The 25206-nt window shown below is 40.8% G+C and overlaps 1 protein-coding gene across 1 annotated transcript in view; it reads left to right on the top strand.

The window, feature by feature from the left end:
• xylt1 (xylosyltransferase I) overlaps positions 1-17832 on the top strand; it is a 124116-nt gene extending 106284 nt beyond the window's left edge. Inside the window, exons 10-11 of the mRNA XM_049572396.1 lie at positions 9728-10061; positions 16370-17832. Coding sequence (XP_049428353.1) covers positions 9728-10061; positions 16370-16692 — 657 coding nt within the window. The 3' untranslated portion in view covers positions 16693-17832. The remainder of the gene's footprint in view (positions 1-9727; positions 10062-16369) is intronic.
• The last annotated feature ends 7374 nt before the right edge of the window (positions 17833-25206 follow it).

Here is a 25206-nt window from a genome sequence, read left to right on the forward strand (position 1 = left end):
GTGTAAATGGCAAGATTTTTAAGGGACAGAATCAAGAGGGAAAGAGAGAGAAAGAGAGGACACTGCAACTGAGAGAGGGAAAGTGGCGGTGGCTGCAAGTGGACTTGGTTGGCTGCAAGTGTTTGCTTCTGCCTCCCCAGCAGTGGGAGAGACGTGGTAATATGCAGCGAAGAGCGGTGATCACGCCTGCATGCCACATCCCTTTGCGCACTCAATGCACTGATAAGTTTGCCAGGTACCAGGAGCTGACGGAGCAGAGCAGGAGGCAGGGCTGGGACACCTACTGTGAGCCTGTAGAGGTGGGATGTCTGGGCTTTGCAGTGCGGTTTCTCACTAGGGTCCTCGCAATAGTGGGGCTGGCTAAGAACAGGGCCATCAAGAATATCATCAGTACCGCAAAGAGAGTCACTAGGCAGCTCTTGCTGAGGAGGAAAGCCCTGTGGTTAACTGCTGATGGGATGCAAGCCGGGGACTGATCACCCCTGGCTCGGTCGCCTGGGTGAGGGTGTCTGATGTTTGGAAAGACCCAAAACACCCAATGACTCCGGGATACATCAATGACGATGCATCCCAGCACGTGTACAGGATGGATCCTATAGGGAGGGGTAGATTGGTTTCAAGGTTTATCATGATATGATCATTGACGGTGCTTGTCGACAGTATTGAAAAATATGCTACTGGAAGTTATACGTTTCATTTATGATAAAGCATTTGTTCGACCAAAGAAACCCTTCTGTTTTAATTCCTTTAAAGGTAATTGTAATTGATAAGGGTAACAATAATAGTATGATAAGAAGAAGAACAAAAATAGTGTTGTCTCATCTACCATGATAACTTGAAGCCATATTTTCTGAGTTCTGCCGAACCAGTCTGCATAAGGAAGAAAAAGAAAAGTGGTGCCAGGACACACGTCAGCCCTAAACTTGTAATAAATGTTTTAACATTAAAAAAAATACATAAAATTTAATATAATACAGTTTTTTTACACTACAGATTCAGGTTTTTAACCGGGCCCTAGCCCAAAACTGCTGCTGTGGTTTGGACTCGGTTAGGGCTTGGACAGAAACTGTGCGTGTTCATGTACGATCAGAGCTCTAACTGAGAGTGATCCAGACGGCCAGTCACCATGCAGGTCCCTCTCACTAAGCCCTGTATGTGTGTCTAGCCTATGAAACCGTGAGTGACAGAGAAGTGATGTGGGCTGTGGCTTTTATCTGTACGCTCAGGCTGAGAAAGCATTCACAGTCTGGCACTGTGCAGTGGCTGTCAGTCAGTCAGTTTGTCCATCTGTCATTCATAACGCGAGCAGAAAGAGCTTGAATAAGACAGCACGCCGTCGCGGCAGTAACTCTGCGCTTTTTGTCAACGTAGCAGATATGACCCATTATACTAAAGCTATATGCCCGAGTTTGCTAGATAAACCATATGGTTGGCTTAACAATGTGTTCCCTGTCCTCCTTTAGATATAAAGGAAGACAGATATGTCTTTCTTTTCACTCCTCTACTGCCGCCTCCCAGCTGCCTTTATAGGCCTTTTTACAGCATGATTTAGTGCAGGACTACTTACAGCCCACACAGTTAAAATTAGTATTTCACCTCAAGTCAGATTTGACATTGAGAGGTATATTACTCTTTGTTGGACAAATTTTTTACAGCAGACTGACAGACTTTGACTGATGCTTTAGTCCTTGTTCTTCCACAATGTATGTGCACATGCATATTGTGCTAGAGGATAGATGGGCTGACAAAATGACAGGAACACATTATGATGTAATTGTTACCCAATACAGCAGCTTACAGTTTGGAAGATTATAAAAGACTGGAATCAACATTTGTAGAGCTGCAATGATTAGTCAATTAATTGAGTAGAGGATTGACAGAAAATTAATTAGGAACTGTTTTGATAATTAAATAGTTGTTTTAGTAATTTATTAGAATAAAACAAACATTTGCAGGTTTCACATTTCTTAGGTGTTTTCTTTGTCATACATGATAATTAATTAAATAGCTTTTGATTTTGAACTGTTGGTTGTATAAAACTGTAGACTGTATAAAATAATGAGCGCAGCTACAGTGACATCACCTATTGGTTTATGGACTCCCGTTTTGAAGCCTTGAGTATGGCATTTTGGCCGTTGCCATCTTGGATTTTTGGAGCCAGAAGTGACCATAATTGGACCTAAGGGTCGAGATAACCCTCACGCTAGCTGCTAGCTTGGTTAGCATGGTGCACTTATAGTTATGCTAACACTGTTTTTTGGCTATTAAACCATTAAAAGAAAATGTACTTACTAGAAAAACTGAATGTCAACTCTGTAGAAGGTCTTTTAATACAACCAAACACTGAATAAGTCTTTTTAAGGCAGCCAAACTATTACAATTAACGTTTATGAACTAAAAATACACTCAAGTAGTGACAGCTACGGCTACGCCTATACTCTGCAAATCTGGGGTTTCACTATGGTTACAAGTAGTGTAGTGGTACTTGATGAAGTGGGCATACAGGTAGATCTGTAGTTGACCGAGGAGAAAGTAGGTATACTCTCCTATGTATTGCAATGGCTTTTTGCTGATAGGTGGGTGTACTGTAAATGGACAGAAGAAGAGGTGGGTATACCCAGTATACTGGTGTATACCCTCCACTAAACCACTGATGGTTACATTACCTAACCAACATCACAGCAGCCATGCCCTTAATTACTCATATTTGTTAAGACTTAACAACATTTAAACGGGCAAGCTATTTAAAAATTCCACCCTCACACAGTTGTAATTAACGGGGAAATTAGCTATAGAAACCAAGACGTGTTTTTTTTTAACTGCCTGTAAATATGTTTTTTTCTTTCTGTTGTAAAGTTAGGCACTTTAACATGGGGTTTATGGGGATTGACTCGCTTCTGGAGCCAGCCTCAAGTGGTCATTTAAGGAACTGCAGTTTTTGGCACTACTGCACTGGCTTCAATTTTGGCTTAGGAGGTTCCTACTTGGATTAAACATACCATTTGAAGACAGGACCGACCTTGGGTTCTAGGAAAATTTACAGTACATGTTTCAATGATTTCTGACCAATTAATTAAGAAAATAATGGGCAGATTAATCAATGATAAAAATAGCTGTTAGTTGCAGCTCTAAACATTTGTCTGACATAGTCTCAAAAAAATAACAGTATGAGCTTTTAAAAAGGTATAACAGCATTAATGTATTGTTCCTGTAATTTTGTCCACCCTGTACACAAAAGCCATACACTGTAAATCATCCCAGGGGCCTGATCCAGTCAGATATGTAATCAATTAATCATTTAATTTACTAATAAATCTGCAAAGTTGGAGCCTAAAAATAAAATTTTCATTTCACATATTTATTTATTTATCAGGCTGAGCCTCAGTGTAAATGTTATGCTGTAAACATGATGCACCTGACACACAGATGTCATCTTCTGAGTCTAAATAAAGGTTGATTTGGAGCACAGACAGTTTGAGGACAGTTTTTGTATTTATCTTCTTTTCATGAACATGGAATTAAATACTTATTCCTTTTTCATCTGCAAGGAGAAATGTGCTGTTTGGAAGTTATAATTTCAAAGGCTAGGACAGGCTAGCTGCTTCCTTTTTGTTTCCAGTCTTTATGCTAAGCTAAGCTAACCAGCTGCTGGCTTCATATCTGTTCTACAGACCTAAAGTGGTACTGATCTCCTCATCTGACTCTTGATAAAAAAAAAAAAAGTGCATAAGCACATTTCCCAAAATGTCAAACTAGTCGTTTAAGTCTGGTTTGATGCATCTTGCTCACTCTACAGTGTGTCTTTATTAGCAAGCGTCTAGCTGTCTTACCCACAGTCCCTCAGTAGTGTAAACGTGTCCCGGGGGAGTTCTCTGCTGCTGCTGGTGAGCACCTGTGTTTGATTACCCTCACAAAAAGTGCCACTAATAAGCCTCTGAATGGGGCCTCGAGGGGCATTGATGCCCCATGGTTTTAAACAGGACCAGATGTAGTCTGGGACTGACCATGTCACTGCCTGATTAAATTGACCTGTCTTGTTTAATGGAGCCGTGGGCGCCAGCAAGCCGGCGACGTGGTGAAAAGGTCTGCAGGGTAGCCAGGTCAGGAGAAAGAAATGGAATAGAAGTGGATGATGACATGGGAGCATTTTATGCTTTCTTTTGACTCTGGCAGGGAATTGAGCAGAAGATGAAAAAAGCAATGAAGGATATGAAGAGATAAGTAAAATGTATAACGTCTGAGTCATTATCAGATGTGTGTTTTTCCCTCTGAGTGAACATGGCTTAAATCTCCCTAAATTAACAGTGGTTGTCAGTAATTGCTGGTTATGAACGGAAAGTCTGAGTAATTGGTTTAAGTGAGTAAACAGTGTGAGTAAACAGAGATGGGAGTCGCTGAAAAAAGGGGGTAGAGGTCACAATAAGGTTGCCAGATCAGCATTAGTTCCTCAAAAGCATGTTCTTCTAAGTATAGCTGTGAGCGAAAGAAGGTCATAAGCCTCCAACTTGGTGAGCGGTCGTGAGGCTTGATTGGGTATTGGTCTTAAGCCAAAGCTTATTGGGTGGAAGCAGCAAGGGACAGGTTGAGTGTGGAGGTCATCGTAAGCTGGAGGCTGAAATGGGCCACAAGTTAATCCCTGTTTGACCCACTGTCGTACTGGAAGAAAGGATTGCTTGCTACTGGTGGCTTTGTGTATTAGCTGCAGATATATGCCCTGAAGAGAGCGATACCTCAGTCACAGAAAATAATAACTGCAACATTCAGAGGAACAGCGTGTAAGATTTAGGGGGATTTAGTGGCAGCTAGCGGTGAGGATTGCAGAATGCAACCAGCTGAAACTTCTCCCGGCTAGAATTCCTTCAGTCTTTGGTAACCAGGAGCCGAATTATCTTCAGAGGTCTCGTTCTCCCCAAAACAAACAGACTGGATGATTAGAACTGGTAAAAAAAAAACACTGAATGAAGCATCTTACAAATCAGTGTTTCTTCAGCGCTGTTTAGCATGTTGGACACGGGCCGCTACTAAGGACCTGCTAATGTGTGCCCACCTTTTTTCTCTGATAACTTAAAGGTAGGATCTGGAGGATTTTCAAACAAAACAAAATATAGATATGTACAAATGAAATCCTGCTTAATCATCACCTATGGGCTTCTACTCATGTGTGGTGGTGACTCTGTTTGCAGAGCTCCTGCCCTTTAACTGTTTTTTGATGTTTTTGTGAGCTCGGACTGCTTCTGGGCAGAGATTTCCCCAGCCAATGAGAGAGCACAGGTGCTGTGCCCGAGCGTGTCCGAGCATGTCCGAGCGTGCACCAGCGCGAGCCTTGCCTGAACCTCTTCTGTGAAGCTTTCTTCCGTACCTCCGGGCTCCGTACACCCGGGAGAGTTGAGCCTGATAGGAGGGGCCGAATTTGAATGTGTGTTTGCAAACAGCAACTGGAAAATCCTCCAGACCCTACCTTTAACATCCAGACGCTCAGGAGGATTTTAGCAGGAGTGGAATTATCCGCTGACGTCCCTTCCTCCACTAAACAAACAGACCCAGTGATTTAGAACGACACGAACACTGAGTAAAGTAAAACTATGTTCTTCCTACCTAGAGCCAGTGTTTGGTTTGTCTGTTCTGTGGTACTGTAGAAACATGGTGGTGCAACATGGCAATCTCCATAGATGAGGACCTGCTCCCTATGTAGATATAAACTGTTCATTCTGAGGTCATGAAAACACCACAATTTTAATTTAAGGTTAACATACTCACCATGTTATATTCCATTTCTGCAAGTATATCCCCTTAAATCCTACACACTGCACCTTTGAAGCGATAAACTTTGCGAATGCTGTTTAAATGCTTCTGCAAACTTCAGCTGATGTGAAAACAATGCTGTGTAGCTGCGTGGGCATTAGGACCTCGAGCTCTATGCATAGAAGCACAATAGGTCAATATGTAGTACTATGTGTTTTACAATTTGTTTGGTAGGAATTGCCTCTGTGCGCATTATAATCCATATGTATGTGTTGGTGCAGACGGTGAGGAGGCACTCGTCTGGCCTCAAAACTGCTCGAAAAAGTGGAAATGCAGTTGATGTTTGTTGCTAAATAAACTATGGGCTAGAACCAGAAGCAACTCTCGGGGGTCCCCTCCTTCCCACAGCATGTGAATCTTGTCCGGATCTCCCTCTCACAATTTTAACTTTACTCTGCCTTCTGCAGGCGCACTCCCAGTGGGTTACAGTGAGATTCCTCTGTCAATAATCCCTTCATTTCTTTCTGGGGCTCCGAACGAGAGTGCTGCCAATCAATTGGGGATGTAGAGTGTGCCAGCGAGTCAGCCTTGAATAAAGTAATGAGCTACAGAGGTGCCAGACAAGAGAGTTGATTAGTTATTTAAAGAGAAATAGAACCAAGGTCCAAGGGGCAGAAATGGCAGAGGTCAGTCCAATAATTGAGATTAAAGTGAGGTGTCTTTTCCAGATGGCCAAGACACACACACACACACACACACACACACACACACACACACACACACAAACACACTGTCTAATTTATGCAAGTAATGTCTATTTATACTGTTACACTGCAATCTGAATTCTCAAAGGATGTAATACAGAGTCAGTTCCAGTCAGGCATTGATCGTCCAGCAGGGTGAGGCTGTGTTAATCAGCCACCATTGTAAGGATGAGCGCTTCTTAAAGCCGCCATCCCTCTCACATTTCTGCCAACACCCCGGACATCTTTCACTCTCTGTGCATGTGTGTGTGCGTGCATGTGTGTGTTGCCTCCCTCTCCATCACCCCTCGTCCCCATCAATCTCTATGGCTTCACGTCTCTCATTTTGCATACCACACAGTTTCGCAATTTCCGCAGTCCAACACACACACAGATCACGCCTCTTCAGTTACAGTCCTGACCGCAGTGAAGACATTAAAGGCAATTAGCTGTGCTTATGTATTCATCATGTTCTTTTAATGTGCTCTTCTTCCTCCTCTGCTCTTTTTTTTTTTTTTTTTGCCTTACTTCATTTCAGTTTGAGAGAAGAGTCTTCACAGAGTAAAAGAATCTTGTGAAATCATAAGTTCAAAAGACATGGCCAATAAATTCTCAGTCAAATAAACATGTGTATGCTAAATGTTAATTATGTAAGCTTACAGGACGTAATAATCTTAAATTGGCTCAATGTTCCACTGGCAGTCCTCCAGTGTGTGGCAGGCTGGCAGCTAGTTCCGTGTTCTGCAGCCAGAGGCACTGTACGTCTCATAATTCACCAGAGATATATTTGACTTTGGTATTATCTGTTACATTTTTATATTCTGTTTATTTGTCTCAAAATTGTCACAGGGAATGCAGCATACTCCGTCTTTGTTGAAGCACTAAATACATTTTTTTATGGAAGTTTGCTCCCTTGACTCGTTTTTTTCTCTCAAAAGATTGTTTCTGCATATAATGTCAGTATGTACAGTTTTGGCTGGACAGCAGCATGTGAAGCCAGATCTAAAAATGAGAAAGTTTAATGAGTGAGTGAGTGAGTGAGTGAGTGAGTGACAGAGTAATGAAGTTACACCATTGTTCAGAGTGACTGATGGCGTAGTAGTTTGTGTTGCTGTTTCAAGATAAATAGGCACTGATATTCCTGTATCACTCTCTTCCTCATTTTCTGTCACCAGTGTAGCATGGTAGCGTGGTGGGATTCGGATTTTGGGTGACAACTACTTTAAAGCATGGATGCACAATATTGAGTTTTTTGCCGATATCAATAAGCCGATATGTAGTGACTTATTTAGGCGATAAGTGATACCGATATCGATATATCCACTTTTTTGGAATTAACATCATATTATGAATGCATACTCTTATCGTGACTGCCCACCAGCAGATGGAGACATGAAATAGAATGCTTTTCAATGTATGTAATATTCATTCATTGTGCAAAATAAGAAAAAGCACGTTGGCCGATTCTGATTGTTTATTTTAAAGCCAATATCAGCATACGCAGATGACATACCGATATAATCGTGCATTCAGACTTTGAAGGATACCAACCAAATTAAATCAGTACTACTGGTTACTAATTCATGTCAAATGAATCGTGCCAAATTTTCAAACGTAAGAGCGCACCTGTGTGAGAACGCTGGGTTTAGACAGGAGTCGGAAGCATCGGAAAGTGCCCCGATGCTCAAAGGCCACTTGCAGAAATGCGTGGGGAGCTTTGCGGTGGAGACAATGCAGCTCCGCGAAGCCACTGAGTTGGGAAAGGAGGTGGAAGTCAAGTCAGGTTCAGGGACCTGAAATTATCGCTGCAGCACCAGTAGTTTTTGTCTATCTGGTCTATTTTCTTTTCTGTTTGATTTCAAAGATATCATGGTATCGCTGTTGTTTGTGATTTTGTTTTTTAAATTACTTTGGATACGTATTCCACATATTTGTCAGTGACTTTGACAGAGACGTAGCTGTATGTGTGATCAGAAACAAGCAGAGAAGCAGTGTCACCTGTTGACTGTAGCTTGGTCAGAACAAGTAAGTTACCAGAAAAGGGTATTGTTGGGTACCGGTACCAAATTCGAGGTGCCAGCACCGGTGCCTGTAACAGTTTGACTGTGGACAGTACCCAACCCTACATATTGCAGCATAGCAAAGCACATTTCTATCGTCAGATGAGTTGCAATTGTGTTTGGCTTATTTTCTATAACCAGTTTTACGTTAGCATAAAAGCATGGCGGAATTACCAGGCTAGCTAGCCAGCCACAGTCGCAATGGCAGTTTGGGATGGAGGAAAGATCACGTCATCAATTTATTTAAGGAACAGACGTGTCTGAATGAAGCCTTAAAATTTAGGAGTGACGTTATTGTACATAATATGAGTTACAATGTGGGAACAGGTGCCACCACCATTAAGAGGAGAAAGTAGAAATAAGACTTTTGAACAGATGCTGCTGCCTTAGTAAGTACCTGTAACTAGAGATCAGCCATTGAGTCAGTTTGGCCAATTAATCATCACAGATAAGATGTTTTCCAAAACGTGGGCTGGAGCTCAACAGCGGGGGAAAAACTAGCTACAAACACAGTCCAGCCATATAGTAGGCTTTGACCTAGTCTTGTTCACTAATGTCAGGTTGTAATCCCTTTTTTCACAGTAGTTTATGTTTAGGACAAATACTGCTCACACTGGCTCTGCTGTTCATTGCCTCTTCTCTCTTTCCATCTCTGAAATCTGTTCAGAGAGCAAACCAGCATGCATTTGATCTTTGCCCCAAGGGGATATGGTTGGGATCTAGTCATACACCTTCCTCAGCCTGCCTCTCATGTTCCTTGTCAAAGATATACTCAGGCATACAGTGCCAGAGACTGTGTACAAATAGACTCAAACATGAAGGACGAAACAATCAGGCTCGTCAGCTTCTGCATTGTAACATTATACAGTGGGTGTGTGGAAGGTTGGGCTGGAGTGTGCTGCTGTTTGATGAAAAATGCATACTGAAGATTATTTCCCATGATGATTAAGTGCAGATATATTGGTTATCTTGATAGTCAAATGGTGCTGCATGCACAGAGTGTGTTATTTATTTATGTTCACTCCATGCAGCAGTCACAGGAGTGGATTTATATACCCCCATCTCTTGTGCTTTTTGCTGTTGCTTCTCTCCTTGTCTTTCCTCTTACCTCATTCTGTCACTCACTCTTGTCTTTTTGTTTTCTCTCCCTCTCATTTCCTTATTCTCCTCTTCCACTGTCAGATCGGCACTGAGTGGGATGCCAAAGAACGTATGTTCAGGAACTTCGGCGGCCTGATGGGCCCAATGGACGAGACAGTAGGCATGCAAAAGTGGAGCAAGGGTCCCAACGTCACTGTCACAGTCGTGTGGATCGACCCCACCAATGTCATCGCTGCCACCTATGACATTCTGATCGATGCCAGCGCCGAGTTCACCCACTACCGCCCGCCGCTCAACCAGCCTCTGCGACCTGGAGTGTGGAGCGTTCGCATCCTGCATCACTGGAGTCCTGTGGCTGAGATGCGATTCCTTATCGCCCCATTGGCCTATAACAAGCACCAGCCCATACGACAAGGTGAGTGTGATTTAAGTCTTTCATGAGGCTTATTTTCTAACTAGCACTCACCATTTGTTTCAGCTTCATCATGACACAAAATTACTATTGATTGTGTTATTTGTACAAATAGCCTTCGTAATCTTATTGCACTCCTGTGCTGTTCCTCAACAGATAATCGTTCATCAAAAAAGTACTTAAGATGTTCGACTGAATGCCAAACATTTCACTACATATCTAGTTAAGGTGGAAGCTCCACACTGCCTGGGTGAAATAAGAGCGGCACGGTGCAATCCAACACAACAGCCCTGCAATAAAACCTGTGTTTGTGAAGCTTATGACTCTTTGTTGACACCATGTCACAGAGGAGATGATTGGTAATTTTTGAGGCTGTATTTTGTGGGTTTTGTATTATTTTACTGTGAAGTGTAGCCAGAGGTGGAATGTGGCTAAGTGCATCTACTCCAGTACTGTAAAGATGTTGAGGTTTTTGTCCTCTAATGAGCATTTTTCATTTTATACTGTTTTATACAAAACATAAGATCACCTTTTAAAATGTGATCCAGACTTAGCAACACTGTAAAAAGCAGAAAAAAACAGCTAATACAGTTAAATGCTGCTACACATTTATGCATCAATAATAATAATCCAACCTTCTTTGACATTCTGCATTATCAGTCTTTCACTTAAATATTTTCATTGTATGATACTTACTACTTCTGCTACTCTGCATTTTAAAGGGAGATAAAATATTATATTTTGTACTCCACTACTTTATCTGACAGTTATAGTTACTCCATCTTACTATATAATGACGAAAACTCTGTGTGTCTATGGGTGTCTCTGTTCCACGTTTTTCTCCTCACTGACTTGGTCAATCCATGTGAAATTTGGCACAGTGGTAGAGGGTCATGGGAGGATGCGAATGAAGCAATATTACATCAATTGGCCAAAGGGGGGCGCTATAGCAACCGATTGAAATTGCAAACTTTGAATGGGCATGCCCTGTATTTCGTAGAGACATGAAACTTTGCACAGAGATGCCTCTCCTCATGAGGAACAAATCTGCCTCAAGAACCCATAACTTCCGGTTATATAGATTTTCCGCCATTTTGAATTTTTTGAAAAACACTTCAAATCGATCTCCTCCTAGGAAGTTTGACCGATCTGCATGAAACTTGGTGAACATAATCTAGGGACCAATATCTAAAGTTCCCTCTTGGCAAAAGTTGGAAAACTTACTAAAACTGAGCTTCTATAAGGCAATGAATATTGCAGAGGGCGTGGCTCATCACATAAAGGTGTATAACATCTCAAGGGTTTCACTGATCACCAGGCAACTTTGCAGGCATATGACCACACATAATCTGAGGGGACCCCTCCATTATTGACCCCATCAAACAAAATGGGGGTGCTAGAGAGCCAATTTCTTATCTAGGCCTAACCACCATATCGATTTTTACTAAAGTTGGTAGATATGTAGAACAAGACGCCTCAAGGTGACTGGAGAAATTTAACTCTAATTGGCAACTGGGTGGCGCTGTAACAACAGAAAAATGCTTAAAAATAGCTAAAATGCGACTGATCACTGTGGCTCCCCCTGTGGACCAATGTTGTTGTTGTTTTCTAATTTTTGGTATGACTAAGTCATGGTATGGTATGCTGTACTCAATGGGTATGGAGTAGTAGATTAAGATTTTACATAATCCACACACAGCAAAAATCTCCATGTTCTCCAGGTAATTTTTGTCCTATTGAAATCTAAGTTACTTTTTGTCTTAAAACGTTAACAAAAAGTTAAAAAAACAAACAAAAAATAAACCTGTTTCAACATGTTTTAACAGCACTGGTTTAATCATTTACTTGATTCTAGAGCAATGGCCTCCTTTATTTTGTCTTCCATCAAAATTTTCTGATATTTATTTCTAGAACATTTTTGAAATAAGTAGATTCTGTTGGACACAAATAGGAAGTAACAAACTAGACTGACGGATCTTTTCACAAATGTCTCGATTTTTGCTGTGTAAAACACAATATGACCATAACATTATTTAAAGTAGTTACAGTTAAAGTACAATTATACTATGAAAGGGGCCACTCTGGAGAATGACTGCTCCTAATATTTATGGTTCATTTTGATAAAACTTGCTTACTTTTTAATATATTGCAATATATCACAATATATTTTATCACAATAATCAGTGTATCGCAACATATTTAAAATCGCAATAATATTGTATCGTGAATTAAGTTTCGTGATAATATTGTATCATGGATCCTCTGGTGATCTGGTGATTCCCACCCCCACAAATAAGACTTCACAAATTGTTAGCATTCAATCCACAACAGTCTGAACACACTCAGCCTTACAAAGGAAGTATCTGTTGTAAGTGCAGAGTTCAGGTCACTACATGTGTACTAGTATTTATAAAAATAAAAAAAAACTCATGATTGACAGGCTTAATTTAGCTTCGAATCACAACAGGTTCCTTCCTTTATCTACTAGTAGTCCATATACAGGATTTCGAACATGAAAATTCAGAGTTTGAATACACATAGTAGTTATGTTTGGCAGACAAATTCTATATTCAGTGTACATTTTTGGTCTTTTCTTTTCAGCTGACACAAATAAAGTGTAACAGAGTGGCTCTGCATTCACTGTGAAATAACGATTGCTGGTTTAGGTGCTCCGAAATGTCTGCACACACACACACTCACTCACACAGAGCTTTGTATTTGCAGTGATGCCCTTTCTAATCAAGCCTCTGGGCCTCTGCAGACCCTGGTTGTTTGTCATCAAGTCACCCTTAATAACCCAGCGAGCTGCTCATACACACTAAACAGAGTGTTAAACAACAGCACGCTTAGCCCTCCAAAAACAATGACACAATTAAATCAATCAGCCAGCATGGATAAGGGGCAAGACTCCATTGTTGTAGTCCGTAAGCAGTCAGTTTGCTCTGAAATCACATGAGAGTTGAGACGCAAGCTTCGGCTTAATCGTGTCTTTCTTCATTTAATAATCTCACTGAGCCGTTTTTAATGATGAAGAGAAACAACAAATAAAGTTACAGCTTTTGTGTACGACCTGAGTCTCAGCGGGGCTGTGGGAGGACTGTTATGCGACAGTGTGAGTTAAATATTCATCTCTGAGTTACGGCTGTTTAGCTTCATTTGCATTACGCATTTATGCTCTGGCTTGCTATTGGTGTTTGGGTGGAGAAATTCACCTGGTGCTAATTTAACCGTGTGTTAACATGACATGTTGTTCTGTTATCAACTGTCTTCCCCACAGTGCTGTTCAGCTAGCTCAGTTATAAGATTAGTTGTGTCATAGTGTCATAAAGCAGTACAATTCAGACTCCAACCCAAAATGACCATAAAGTTGAATCAGCAACTCTCTGAAACAGTTTTGACAAACCTGACCATTATAACCCCCAGGAAGGTAGAATTTATTGCGGGAGGTGAAAGCAGTGCTCTCACTCTACTTAATGCAGGCATGTCCAAAGTGTGGCCCGGGGACTAAGTGCGGCCCTCTGACAGAATTTAAATGGCCTGCGGCTTGTCTTTCAAGATATTGAGCATAGCGTCAGTTCATGCAGGACACAATGTCAAGCTCTGCTCACATCCCAGCTACATCAGCTGATCTCAAGCAGCCCAACCAACTGATGGAGCAGCTGATTGATCACATGATTCCTTTCTATGTAACCCATTGGCAAATCTCATTCAGGGTGCCCTATTTAAACTACTCTGGCCTGCCTACTGTTGCTGCTTCCTCTGCAAGCTGCTTTGCAACCTGCCTCCACCCCAGCTCCTCCTTTTTATGCTGTCTGACATATCAGTGTCCTTTCTGTTTGTCACTGATGCTGCTCTGTTCTGTTCCCGGGGGGGCTTTGCTGCTGCTCTCCCTGCCTTAGGTTGTCCATGTAGGCGCATGGAAGGGCAGGAAGGTTTGCTGCTGCTGCCTCAGGCTTTTTTCCATTTGCACATGGAAGGGCAGGGAGGTGTGCTCTCTCTGCCTCAGGCTTTTTCCATTTGCACATGGATGGGCAGAGAGGTGTGCTCTCTTTGCCTTAGGCTTTCCACGTAGGCGTGTGGAAGAGGCTTTCTGCAGAGGCCAGGCCAAATATAATACTGCAAATGGAGATAAAGTTTTCTTTGACTAAAGTGTTTCTGACTGAAATACTATACGCGGCCCGACATATTGTTGGTTAAATTAAGCAAGATCACTTTTCATTTTTTCTGTTTTTTCCACTCATGGCAAGACTATCAAACAGTAGGTAGACATGCACCAAGTAGGATCTACGCAGGCAGAACCAGTGCACTTTCATTAAGGTATGATAAATAAGCAAACAAATTAAGAAAGGAGCATGAAGTTGACAGAGGGGGCCACCGCTTACAGGAGTCATGGAAAGTTGAATACTTTTTTAATGAAAGATGAAACAGCTGCAGTTTTCTCATTTGATTTTTAAACCGTATCATGTGAGAAGTAGCTGGCCCCAAGGTTCTTTCACATTATTTAATCTGGCCCTCATTCAAAAACAACTTCTCCTGACTTAAAGGAACTTTAATTAGCGCTAATGTTTCCTTTAACATCACCAACCAGGCCCCCAGGAACGCAGCTCAGCAGTGCTTCCAATTTTTCCCAGTGGCTACTCGAGGTATTGCAGCAAAAAAACTCCTCTGTGGCCCAAAAAGCATTTTCCCCATAGACCACCATTATAAAGGAGACATTTGTGAAACTGTAAACAATACACCTCGAACTGCAAACGAGGTCACTTATGAGTACCGTGAAAGCTTCTAAATCAAAATCTTCACAACTGCACTTTGCAGCAGGAATATGAGCCAAAATAAGGGAATATTTAAAACATCGGCAAATGATAACACGTTTCCCTGACGTTAGCATGTAGCTACGTGTAGCAGTGTATGTAATGTAAACACTTGGAGTAGCATGCCTGAAGCAGATGACCATATAATGAAATCCGTCATGAGTTGACGTCATCTTGTCTGGAAAAAACAAGTATTGAGAATGATCTACAACCTGCGGTTTTTGCTCAGAAGAATTACATATGTTTAGCTCATTATTTGATACTTTGGCCACATTTAATATGAACATCCAACATTGTAAAATTACATATATATGACAGAAAATGAGGAAAAGCATTATAGGTCTGCTTTAACTGATCATAGTAAAACATATAGGCCTGTTTTACACACTTAAAGCGAGAGTGTGTAAGTTGAATTTAGAAAAAACACAATCTTACCCTTGTTAGTGAAAAGCTAATTCATAAGCAATAAAATGCTCATTTATTCGATTCAGCACACCTAAGAATATTCCTGCTACAGCCTCACTTAATCTGCTGTGACCAGTAGCTTATGATGGCTAATGTGTGCTACTGTTACTCTAGATTTTATAATATAACAGGTAACCATTTTAAATGTTTTATCAGGAAGTAAAATACAGCAGTTCCCTCCAGAATATAATATTATATAGTTATTACTTTGCATTTAAGTAGAGTTTATAGTCCTCATGTAATAATTGTGTGTATGCTTGACTACTGTGTTGTAATATGTGCTTTCGTCTTCGCTCTTCCATCCACCCTCCTTTAATTTACTGCCATGTCTGGCACCAGGTTTCCCTCCTACATGCAGTGCCAGTAAAACTTTATGACGTGGCCTTCCACCCGTATTGGCAGACGCATGCTCACACACACATGCACAACCACACATTCTTATACACAAACACAGAACTCTACACAGATGCACTTCATAACACACTCCGCTACCACAAACCTAGCTGGCATGCTACAGACATCGCCTTGCCTGGCGGAGCACCTCATGTCTGACTGCATCTTTTCTGTCACCAGTGCATGAAAAGCACTGATGTCTGCTCAGCCATGCTGAGAGAGGATGGCTAGCGCCCCAGTTAGAGTACCAGTGAGGAATTTACAGCTTCAGTGGAGCTCAGGGTGGAGAGAGTGTTTTAAGGGGAAGTTGTGTCTACGCTTTCTGTCTTCCTGCTGGGCTTGACCGTCATGGGAAGAAAGAATGAGGGCGCGTCTGACCGTTTCCATAAAGTCAGCATTGCAGTGGCTTCACACACCACATCAAAGAATGGGATTTAGGTAGTCCAGTCGTAAAAAATCAATCCAAGCAAATTAGCAAACAGTTTGAGCTTTTCAGATAATGATAAAGCAAATCACGTTCTCTGCTTTGATATTTTACCATTCATGTCTCATTTTTTCCTCCCTTCCCCTTCCTACAATCCCTTCTCTCCGTCTGACCACTGATTATCAACTCTCTTTTTCTTCCTTCCCACGTCTCTCCAGAGGATACTCTGAAGCTTCACAATGGGCCAGCGAAGAACAGCTACATGGAGCAGAGTTTCCACGGCCTCAACCCGGTGCTCAACATCCCTGTCAGCCTGGGCTACGTGGAGCAGGCCAAGAGGAATGCAGCCCTGACCGGCCCGGAGCTCGAGCACTGGTTAGACAGCCTGACGGGCGAATTGTGGGAGGCGGCTGACATCTGCGCCGTGGGCCCAACCGCCTGCCCCGTCATGCAGGCCTGCCCCAAGAACCCTTGGAGCTCCCTGAGCCCAGACCCCAAATCTCAGCTGGGAACACCGCGCGCAGATGGGCGCATCAGGTAGCAGCGAGGCCTCCAGCTGGACAGGAGGCCGCGGCACAGGAGATTCACTGTTTATTTTTATTTATTTAAGGGGTTTGTTGCAGGTGGGGGAAATGTTCTTCCTCTGTCTCGGGAGAAGAAGGAAACAAAAGAAAGAATGGATTTCTTTGGGAGGTTGGTGAGGGTGTCTGGACGGAGAGCGAGGAGAATGATTTTCAGATCCTCCCACGGGGTTCTTCCTTTTAGGGGATTATGCTGGCTTTGCTATTTCAGTTTCTCAGTGTATTTATTTTTCTTCTCATGGCTGAGTTTTACTGTGATCAAACGTTGCAATTTTCAAGCATTTATTTTGCTGCCGAATGAATTATGAAGTCAGCTTTTAAACCCCTGCGCGGGGGCACGGCGGTCATGTGAGTGTGGATTGTCGACACTGGTAGCAGACGAAGTTCTGCTGCAAAAAGGCCTTAGCTGTAAGACAGACATGAGGAGGTCGTCTGGTACTGAGTTAAATGTGCCTCCTTACGTGTGTGTCAATTAAATGAGACATCTGAGTGTTCAGATTCACCCAGTTTAAAAAAAAAAAAAAAGTTTATTTTGATACGACTCAGCACCATTAAAATCAAACTTCCCGTTCATGGAGAAACTTTGAGCCACAAATATTTTAGCATTATTTAAGCCAATCACTTTCTTGAGTTTCTGATCAGTTTGTAAATCAGTAGAATAAATCAGTAACAGCAGCACAACTTCTTTCAGTTCAGTGCCTGATCAGGATGTGGAACTGCCGTGGCCGAGCTAACCATCTGCTGCAGTCACATTTGGTAAACATGGAAAAAGAGAAATGCAAATACAGAGGCCTTCTCAGAATAATGAAAACTATTTGGATTATAATAGAAATTGAACGTAGGACAGTTTAGTGTTCTAAATTCATAAATGCTTCATTTTGTGGTTGTTGTACAGTAGTGTTTTAAGACTTAACATTCGCATAGTGTAGATGTTGTGACAGGCAGAGGACGGAGAGAGAATTGCTTTGTCCATCTCTTATCAACCTGCCTCAAACTTGAAAACACAATTATCTCAAGCTGACCTTAACAATCTCATTCTTGCTCTCAGTGTCATCTATTTTTTTTTTTTTTTTTTTTTTACTTTCTTCCAGTCATTTCAATGACACGTTATGTTGTACATGATTATACAAGAAGTCTCAAAAATTGTGTGAATGAGGGGTGAGGGGGGGGTGAGTCCATGAGTCGCTATTTATTTATAAGTTTATATTAATACTGATATTTTTAGTCAGTGACTAAATAACTGCGACGCTGCCTTGGCAGCATGATAAATATTTTTTTGTAAAGAAAGCCGCCTTTATTTACAAAGGCCAACACCCCAAACTTATACTGTACCTTTTTATGGCCCGCACCTGTGTGTTAGTCAGTGTTGTCCTGTCTGAATAGATCTTCTTGTCTTGGTTTCTTACACGGCTGTTTGCCAAGTGCATCACAAGAGAAAGCCACCCCGACCCGCGAGGTCCGAGGTCAGCTACCTAACAACCTCAACAAACAGCGAAGGTGAACAAAAACACTCTTCACAACCGAACACATTGGACAACGTCTGGAGTCGAAGGAGAAACTGTGCTTTTTGGTGTTTTATGGTGTCAGTTTGAGAATGATAGTGAGTGGTAGTGATCTTCCTGCTGTGACAATAATGTACAATTTCAACAAGTGGATATTATATCGTGTCTTGATTGCAAAATGCATAATTTATTCGATCAACTCTATCTACATTTGAAGTACCTTGTTCTGCCATCAAGACAATCTCTGGACATTTGGGACATTTATTTATCCTGAGGGTGGCTCTGTACCACAACTCATCCTGAACAAGAGATATTTGTTTTACTTTGAAATAAGTTTCATCTGAAGCCAATTAGGAGTTCAGTCTGTGATTGTCAACATTGTTTAGCCACCACACGAGCTTAGTGAGTGTTTCTGCACAGGCTAATTAAGAGACATTAATTCATTAATGTCAAGTTCACCTTGCCTCTCTGTCGGATGTGTCCATTATAACTGCTATCACTCCTTCCCTCTCAAATCTACACTGTTTCTGGGGTGGGGTTGTAAAGGACAATTTTGTTTTATTCTTTTTTCACTGGCTGGCTTCTGCTGCCACCTTTTAACTTATAGTGCCACCGTGCTCAGAACAACTACTTCACACAATACATATTATGATGTAAGCTCAATGACAGTTTTGGAAAAAGGTGAATTAAATAAGTGTAACTCAATGTGGAAGTCCTATTTTGTAACAAAATGATTAACAAATGAAGAGGATGTACATAGGTATTTTGTATTGAAATATTGTTTAAAAGGTATTGTACATGTAAATACAGATGTGGTTAAAAATGACATTGAATTAGTATAAGAGTTTTTGAAGTGTCAGTAACTGGGCACAAAGAGTGAATTGATGGTGTTTATTGATCAAAGTACATAACCTGTTTCAGTGTTTTTGGACAGCTGTGACAGCGACCTTGTCCTATTTGCCTCTCAGAGAAAAATCACATGCCAGATTGTTGTTGTTCTTGCTGGAATGTATTGTCGAGCAACTGTTGCACAAATTTCTCTGAACTGACGTTTTCCCCGTTATTTTGTTCCGGGGAGGCTCTGTGTGCCTTAGCTGACTTTTAGAACCTTCTCTGTCCATTAAAGAAAAACCTTTATTTTGTTATTTGTTTTGATCTTATGTGAAGAATACCATGAGTTTGTCGAGTGATTCACTGGTACTGCAACACCAAAAAGATGTCTGCTGTTGTATATATCATCAGGCCTTCTGTCTTTATCAGCTTTTTTTTTTCTTCCCTTTGGGGGATTTGTTTTGTTGTACTTGACTGGCTTGTCTTACTTTTCTCTGACTGCTTTTTGGAAATAAAATTCTATGGAAAAACAGCTCATGTGGACTCAACATTAAGCCTGCTAAGCATCTTTCCACCAGTACTCTGCTGTTGCTTATCAAATACTAGTTGCTTATCAAATATAGTCCAAGTCCATTTAACTGGGGAATTAAATGCATTTAATACAACATTTTTTTATTAACTCAGAGGTAAAAAAAAAACGTAAATAGATTTAGAATTTTATAACACTCTGTACCATGACAATATTTAATGACATTTTTCATGACATACTATATTACGATATTTTTGAGTAACTTTTTGTGTGGCATACAATACTCTTGATATTGTTTTATGAGATTTTTATAACACACTTTACCATGACATTTTAATGAGATTTTTCATGACATACTATACTATGACATTTTTGATAAGATTTTGTTGACATACTATATTATGATGTTTTTGGTGAGTTTTGTTTTTTTAAATACTATACTATAACATTTAAACGATATTTTTCATGACATACTATACTATGACATTTTTGATGAGAATTTTTATGACATGCTATACTATGACATTTTTTCAGGATTTCTGACGACATACTATACTATAACATTTTTTCGTGGTTTTTGACGACATACTATACTATGACATTTTTTCATGGTTTTTAACGACATACTATGCTATGACGTTTTTTCGTGGTTTTTGACGACATACTATACTATGACGTTTTTTCATGATTTTTGACGACATGCTATACTATGACATTTTTTCATGGCTTTTGACGACATATACTATGATGTGTTTTCATGATTTTTGGCGACATGCTACACTATAACATTTTTTTCATGATTTTTGACGGCATACTATACTATGTCATTTTTTAATGATTACTGACGACATGCTGTACTGTGAAGTTTTTTCATGATTATTGACGACATGCTATACTATAACATTTTTTCATGATTTTTGACCACATGCTATACTATAACGTTTTACCATGTTTTTTGACGACATGCTATACTATGACGTTTTACCATGTTTTTTGACGACATGCTATACTATGACGTTTATTTCATGGTTTTTGATGACATGCTATACTATGACATTTTTTCATGTTTTTTCTCGACATGCTATACTATGACGTTTTTTTCATGGTTTTTGACGACATGCTATACTATGATGTTTTTTCATGGTTTTTGACGACATACTACTGTATACTATGACGTTTTTTCATGGTTTTTGACGACATACTATACTATGGCGTTTTTTCATGGTTTTTTTCGACATGCTATACTATGGTGTTTTTTCATGTTTTTTTCGACATGCTATACTATGACGTTTTTTCATGTTTTTTTTTTGACATGCTATACTATGACATTTTTTCATGGTTTTTGACGACATGTTATACTATGACATTTTTTCATGTTTTTTCTCGACATGCTATACTATGACGTTTTTTCATGGTTTTTGACGACATACTATACTATGACATTTTTGATGAGATGTTTTATTACACACTATATACTTTGTCAATTTTTAAAATGAAATTCATGACATAGTATACTATGTACAATCCAGTTGTCAGACAAAAATGCTAACATTGTATGCCTCTTTAAACCCTGGATAAGTTGCATTGCGAATACATTAAATCTTTCCTTCTTAGCAACACTTTTGGTAATCCTTGGTTATTGTTAGGAAAAGATCATGTTTGGACTTAAAAAAAAACATCTTCTTTTGGTGGCACAATCACAGCTTGAGAAGCTGTAGATGTCTTGGGGAAAATAGAAACAACGCTTTCTGTGGCACCACTCTGGCAGGAAATGCTCATATTCTATGTCACTTTAGAAACATTTGTAAGACATATATGAAATGTACAAATGTAACATGTTTTTTGTTTGCAGAAACTTACAATACCAGTATTTTTTTCTGGCAACTGAACTGTTTGCCTTAATGGCCTAAAACTTAACCGTTTTGGTTCATGCTCATGGCTCTCATCAGAATTGTTTTCAGCAAAATAACCTCTACTGAACTTACTGTACATTCCCTGCTCAGCAGCACACAGCAGACAGACAAAGTTTGCAACTATCTGGTAAACGTAGTGGAACATTCAGCAGCTAAAGAGATATAGTTTTTCTCAGGAGTCAGTGAAGAGAAACCTTACCCATAAGAAGGGTGAATAGCAGACGTTTATTTGTCAGGTGGTCAGAAACATAATGTTCTGTCTCATAAATGTGTAAATAAGCAACTGTTACCTAACATGTCAGTATAACAGCTGTGCAAGGTCATACATCATGTCAATGTCTCAGCAACAACAATAATACATACACAAGAAATATCAGCAAAATAATACAAAATTACTATTAAACTCAATATTTGAGAGACGTTCCCTGAAGTCTGATCTCTGATACACCTCACAGTTGGAAATCATTTAGTGCTTTAAGCATCACTTCATTCCTAAAGTATTTTCCTCAGTTAAACTGAGGTAGTTGAATTGTTAACTGTGGGCACAGCTAGTTGCTCCCATATGTTTTCCACCAAATTAGCTTCAACAATTGTCCTCTCACAGAGATTCTCGCCCGACGCCCACTTCATAACACAGCTCTTTAATATGCGGCCACAGGGAATTCAATTGAATGATGACTCTCTGTAAATGGGACAACCCAAGTCATGCTTTTCACACATAAATATGGTTATGAAGTGCAGTTACATTTCTTTTTCTTACAGCTTCTGTGAACAAAACCAGAGACCTGTCAATAGAGAGAGAAACGAATTTTTTAATGTTTTGTTAGCTCTTGGTGTGTGTGTGTGTGTGTGTGGGTGGGTGTCTCTCTCTCCCCCACAACCCAGCACTGTTGAGTGTTTGACAGGCCTTGATCAAAAGAACGCTACAGTGGCAACAGATCCCATCTACTGTCCCATAAGACCTGGGACTTGGGGCCTAATTAGTCCAAACTCACACTGCTGTAGGCTCATGTGTGTGTAAATGTATGTGTATGCATTTCCTGAGTGATCAAGTGAGTCACTAGTCACAAAGTGAGAAATAAAAAACATTCCGTGCAGGTTCACATACACGTGTGGGCGTGCCAGGCTACTGCGGATGTGAAGAGAAATGTGAGGCCTTGTTCACCCGCGGCAGGATGAGCGGTATGTTTGTTCGACTGCGATGTGAAACACTAAAAGCCATCCTGCTGATGTTGAGAGGAAATGACTCGGATTAATGGCAGATAAACACTCTGATGATCATTCTCAGCTTTTAACTCGAGCTCAATGACACACATGCTGCTTGATTAATTAGCACTGCTGAAACGGGGAGAGACTGTAATAACAGTGATAATAGGCATCTCTCTCACATCTGTAACATGGCCATCTGCACAAGGAGAGAAGGGGGAGACACGTTTGTCACCACTGAGTTCATTAAATCATAATACAATGATAATAAAATGACTTTCTAATAAGTAGCCTGCACATTTTACACCTGTATTACAACCATGTTAACTGATGGTACTGCACTATTACTATAAAGATTTCAGTATTAGAATATTATTTCTTGTGAATATGTAAATGTAATCAAAGAAAAGTATGATTCTATCCAAACTATTTAAATATTAGGTCTGATATTTCTCATATTTTCAACAAAACCCACAGAAAAGACCAAAATAAACAATGAATTGATCCATCTATTACGTATTGCACATGTAGATAAAGCCTGATGGAGCTTATTCCTCTTTTCCTCTGCCGCTTTCTATCACAAACACATCAGTGGGCGACGCTGTTGCACTGGCTGACAAGTCACATATAAATGTATTTCAATCAGGACAGACTTCATTTAATTCAATCAGGAGAGACTTCATTTACAGTGAACAATAATTTATGACACAGTGCACAATAAAGATGAATAGTAAAAAGTTCTTTGGCTATTAGAATCAATCATGATGTGTAAATTTAGGGGCAGCATGTACGCCACTGTTAGTTTGGGAATATTCCCCCGATGCAGTCTGGACACTGGTGGTGGAGGTGAAGAGAGAGATGGCTGAGGATGAGGATGATGTGATGTGGAGCAGGACTGGGCACTTGATGTGCTGAAAACTGGGGGTGAATGGGGTGGAGATGGGTCGCATCTAATCATCCTGAAATGACAATTGAGAGCAGCAGAGGGAAAAAAAGCATGTATTTCATTATCGTAGGAGTAATTACATTGAAGTACTATGCTGGCAGAGTAGCAGACTGATAAATGTGGAAGTCTTGTTATGTATATTAAAATTAAGAAACCATTCTGCACTGGACTACAGTGATGAAGTCTGGTATGCAGTGCTGCCTCTTTTTTTTATTTTTTTTTATTAAAGATTATTTTTCTGGGCTTTTGCCTTTAATGGATAGGACAGTGTGTGAAATGGGGAGACAGAGAGAGAGAGCGGGGACTGACACGCAGCAAAGGGTTGCAGGCTGGACTCGAACCCGCGACCGCTGCGAGGCAATGCCTCTGTGCATGGGGAGCTGGCACTATCCACTACGCTACCAAAGCCCCTAGTGCTGCCTCTTTTATGGGCAGCTGTGGCTCAGGAGGTAAAGATTCACAATGCGATAAGATACTGAACCCAAGATAGTTCACAATCGGTGCCATTAGCCCGAGTGCAGGTGAATGATGGGTGCCGAGATAACAACAGCCACCAGTGTATGAATGTGTGTTGGAATAGGTGAATGCAACATGTAGTGTCAAAGAGCTTTGAGTGGTCCGAAGATTAGAAAGGTACTATGCAAGTGCAAATTACCATTAATGCAATGTGTCTCCAAAAACATGCCATTGGGAAAGACACACAGAAGTTGATCTAACATCCCAGGAGAACATCATTTTATTGTGTTTTCCAAAACTGTTACAAATCACTGTTGAAATAAGAGATAGATTTTATTATCTGACAGCGCTATGGTTAAGGTTTGGTTTAGTTAGGGTTTGGCACTTGGCTTGACTTTGTTAGGTTAAGGAAAGGGACATGGTTCAATCAGGACCACTTTAGTCATAGAAAACTTTATTTCCATTTGTAGTATTGTATTTGGCGATATGGCTCTGTTCTGGGGCCTCTCTGCCTTTCCTAGGCCTACACAGAAAGCCTTAAGGGGAGAGAACACACCTCTCCACCATTACACATGCCAATGAGGAAAGCCTGAGGCAGAGAGAGCAAACCTCCCTGCCCTTCCATGTGCCTGCATTGAAAGCCTTACTGTGCATTCACACCAAAAGCGTCATGAGCGGCAGTGGTCGCTCAGGTTGCTGGCATCGTGCTGCCTGGCAGCAGCTCCAGCAGGCGCTTGCAGCGGCCAAAGGGGCGGGGCCATCATTTATGTCTTCACTTTGTATTATCCATGACTTTCATTGCACAATTAAAATAACACTAATAAACACAATATAGCCTTTATGAGTCCTTTATAATTATGATTTTACCCTCCTGCTGGCACGGACCACTGAGAAATGTAATTGGTGGTAAATAAGCGGGAGCTCATTAATCGCACTTTCGGAAGCCTCCTTTGTACTGCATCGGCGTATTTGCTGAGGAAACACAGGGCCCAGAGCCGTTGGGCCATCTGGGCCCACAGAGTCCTGCAAACCCGGCAACTCCACAGTGAATTTCACCGGCTCATACAGCTCCAGGAGAGCCCAGACCTCCG

This window comes from Epinephelus fuscoguttatus, linkage group LG3, assembly GCF_011397635.1.
Source record: "Epinephelus fuscoguttatus linkage group LG3, E.fuscoguttatus.final_Chr_v1".
Classification (NCBI taxonomy): domain Eukaryota; kingdom Metazoa; phylum Chordata; class Actinopteri; order Perciformes; family Serranidae; genus Epinephelus; species Epinephelus fuscoguttatus.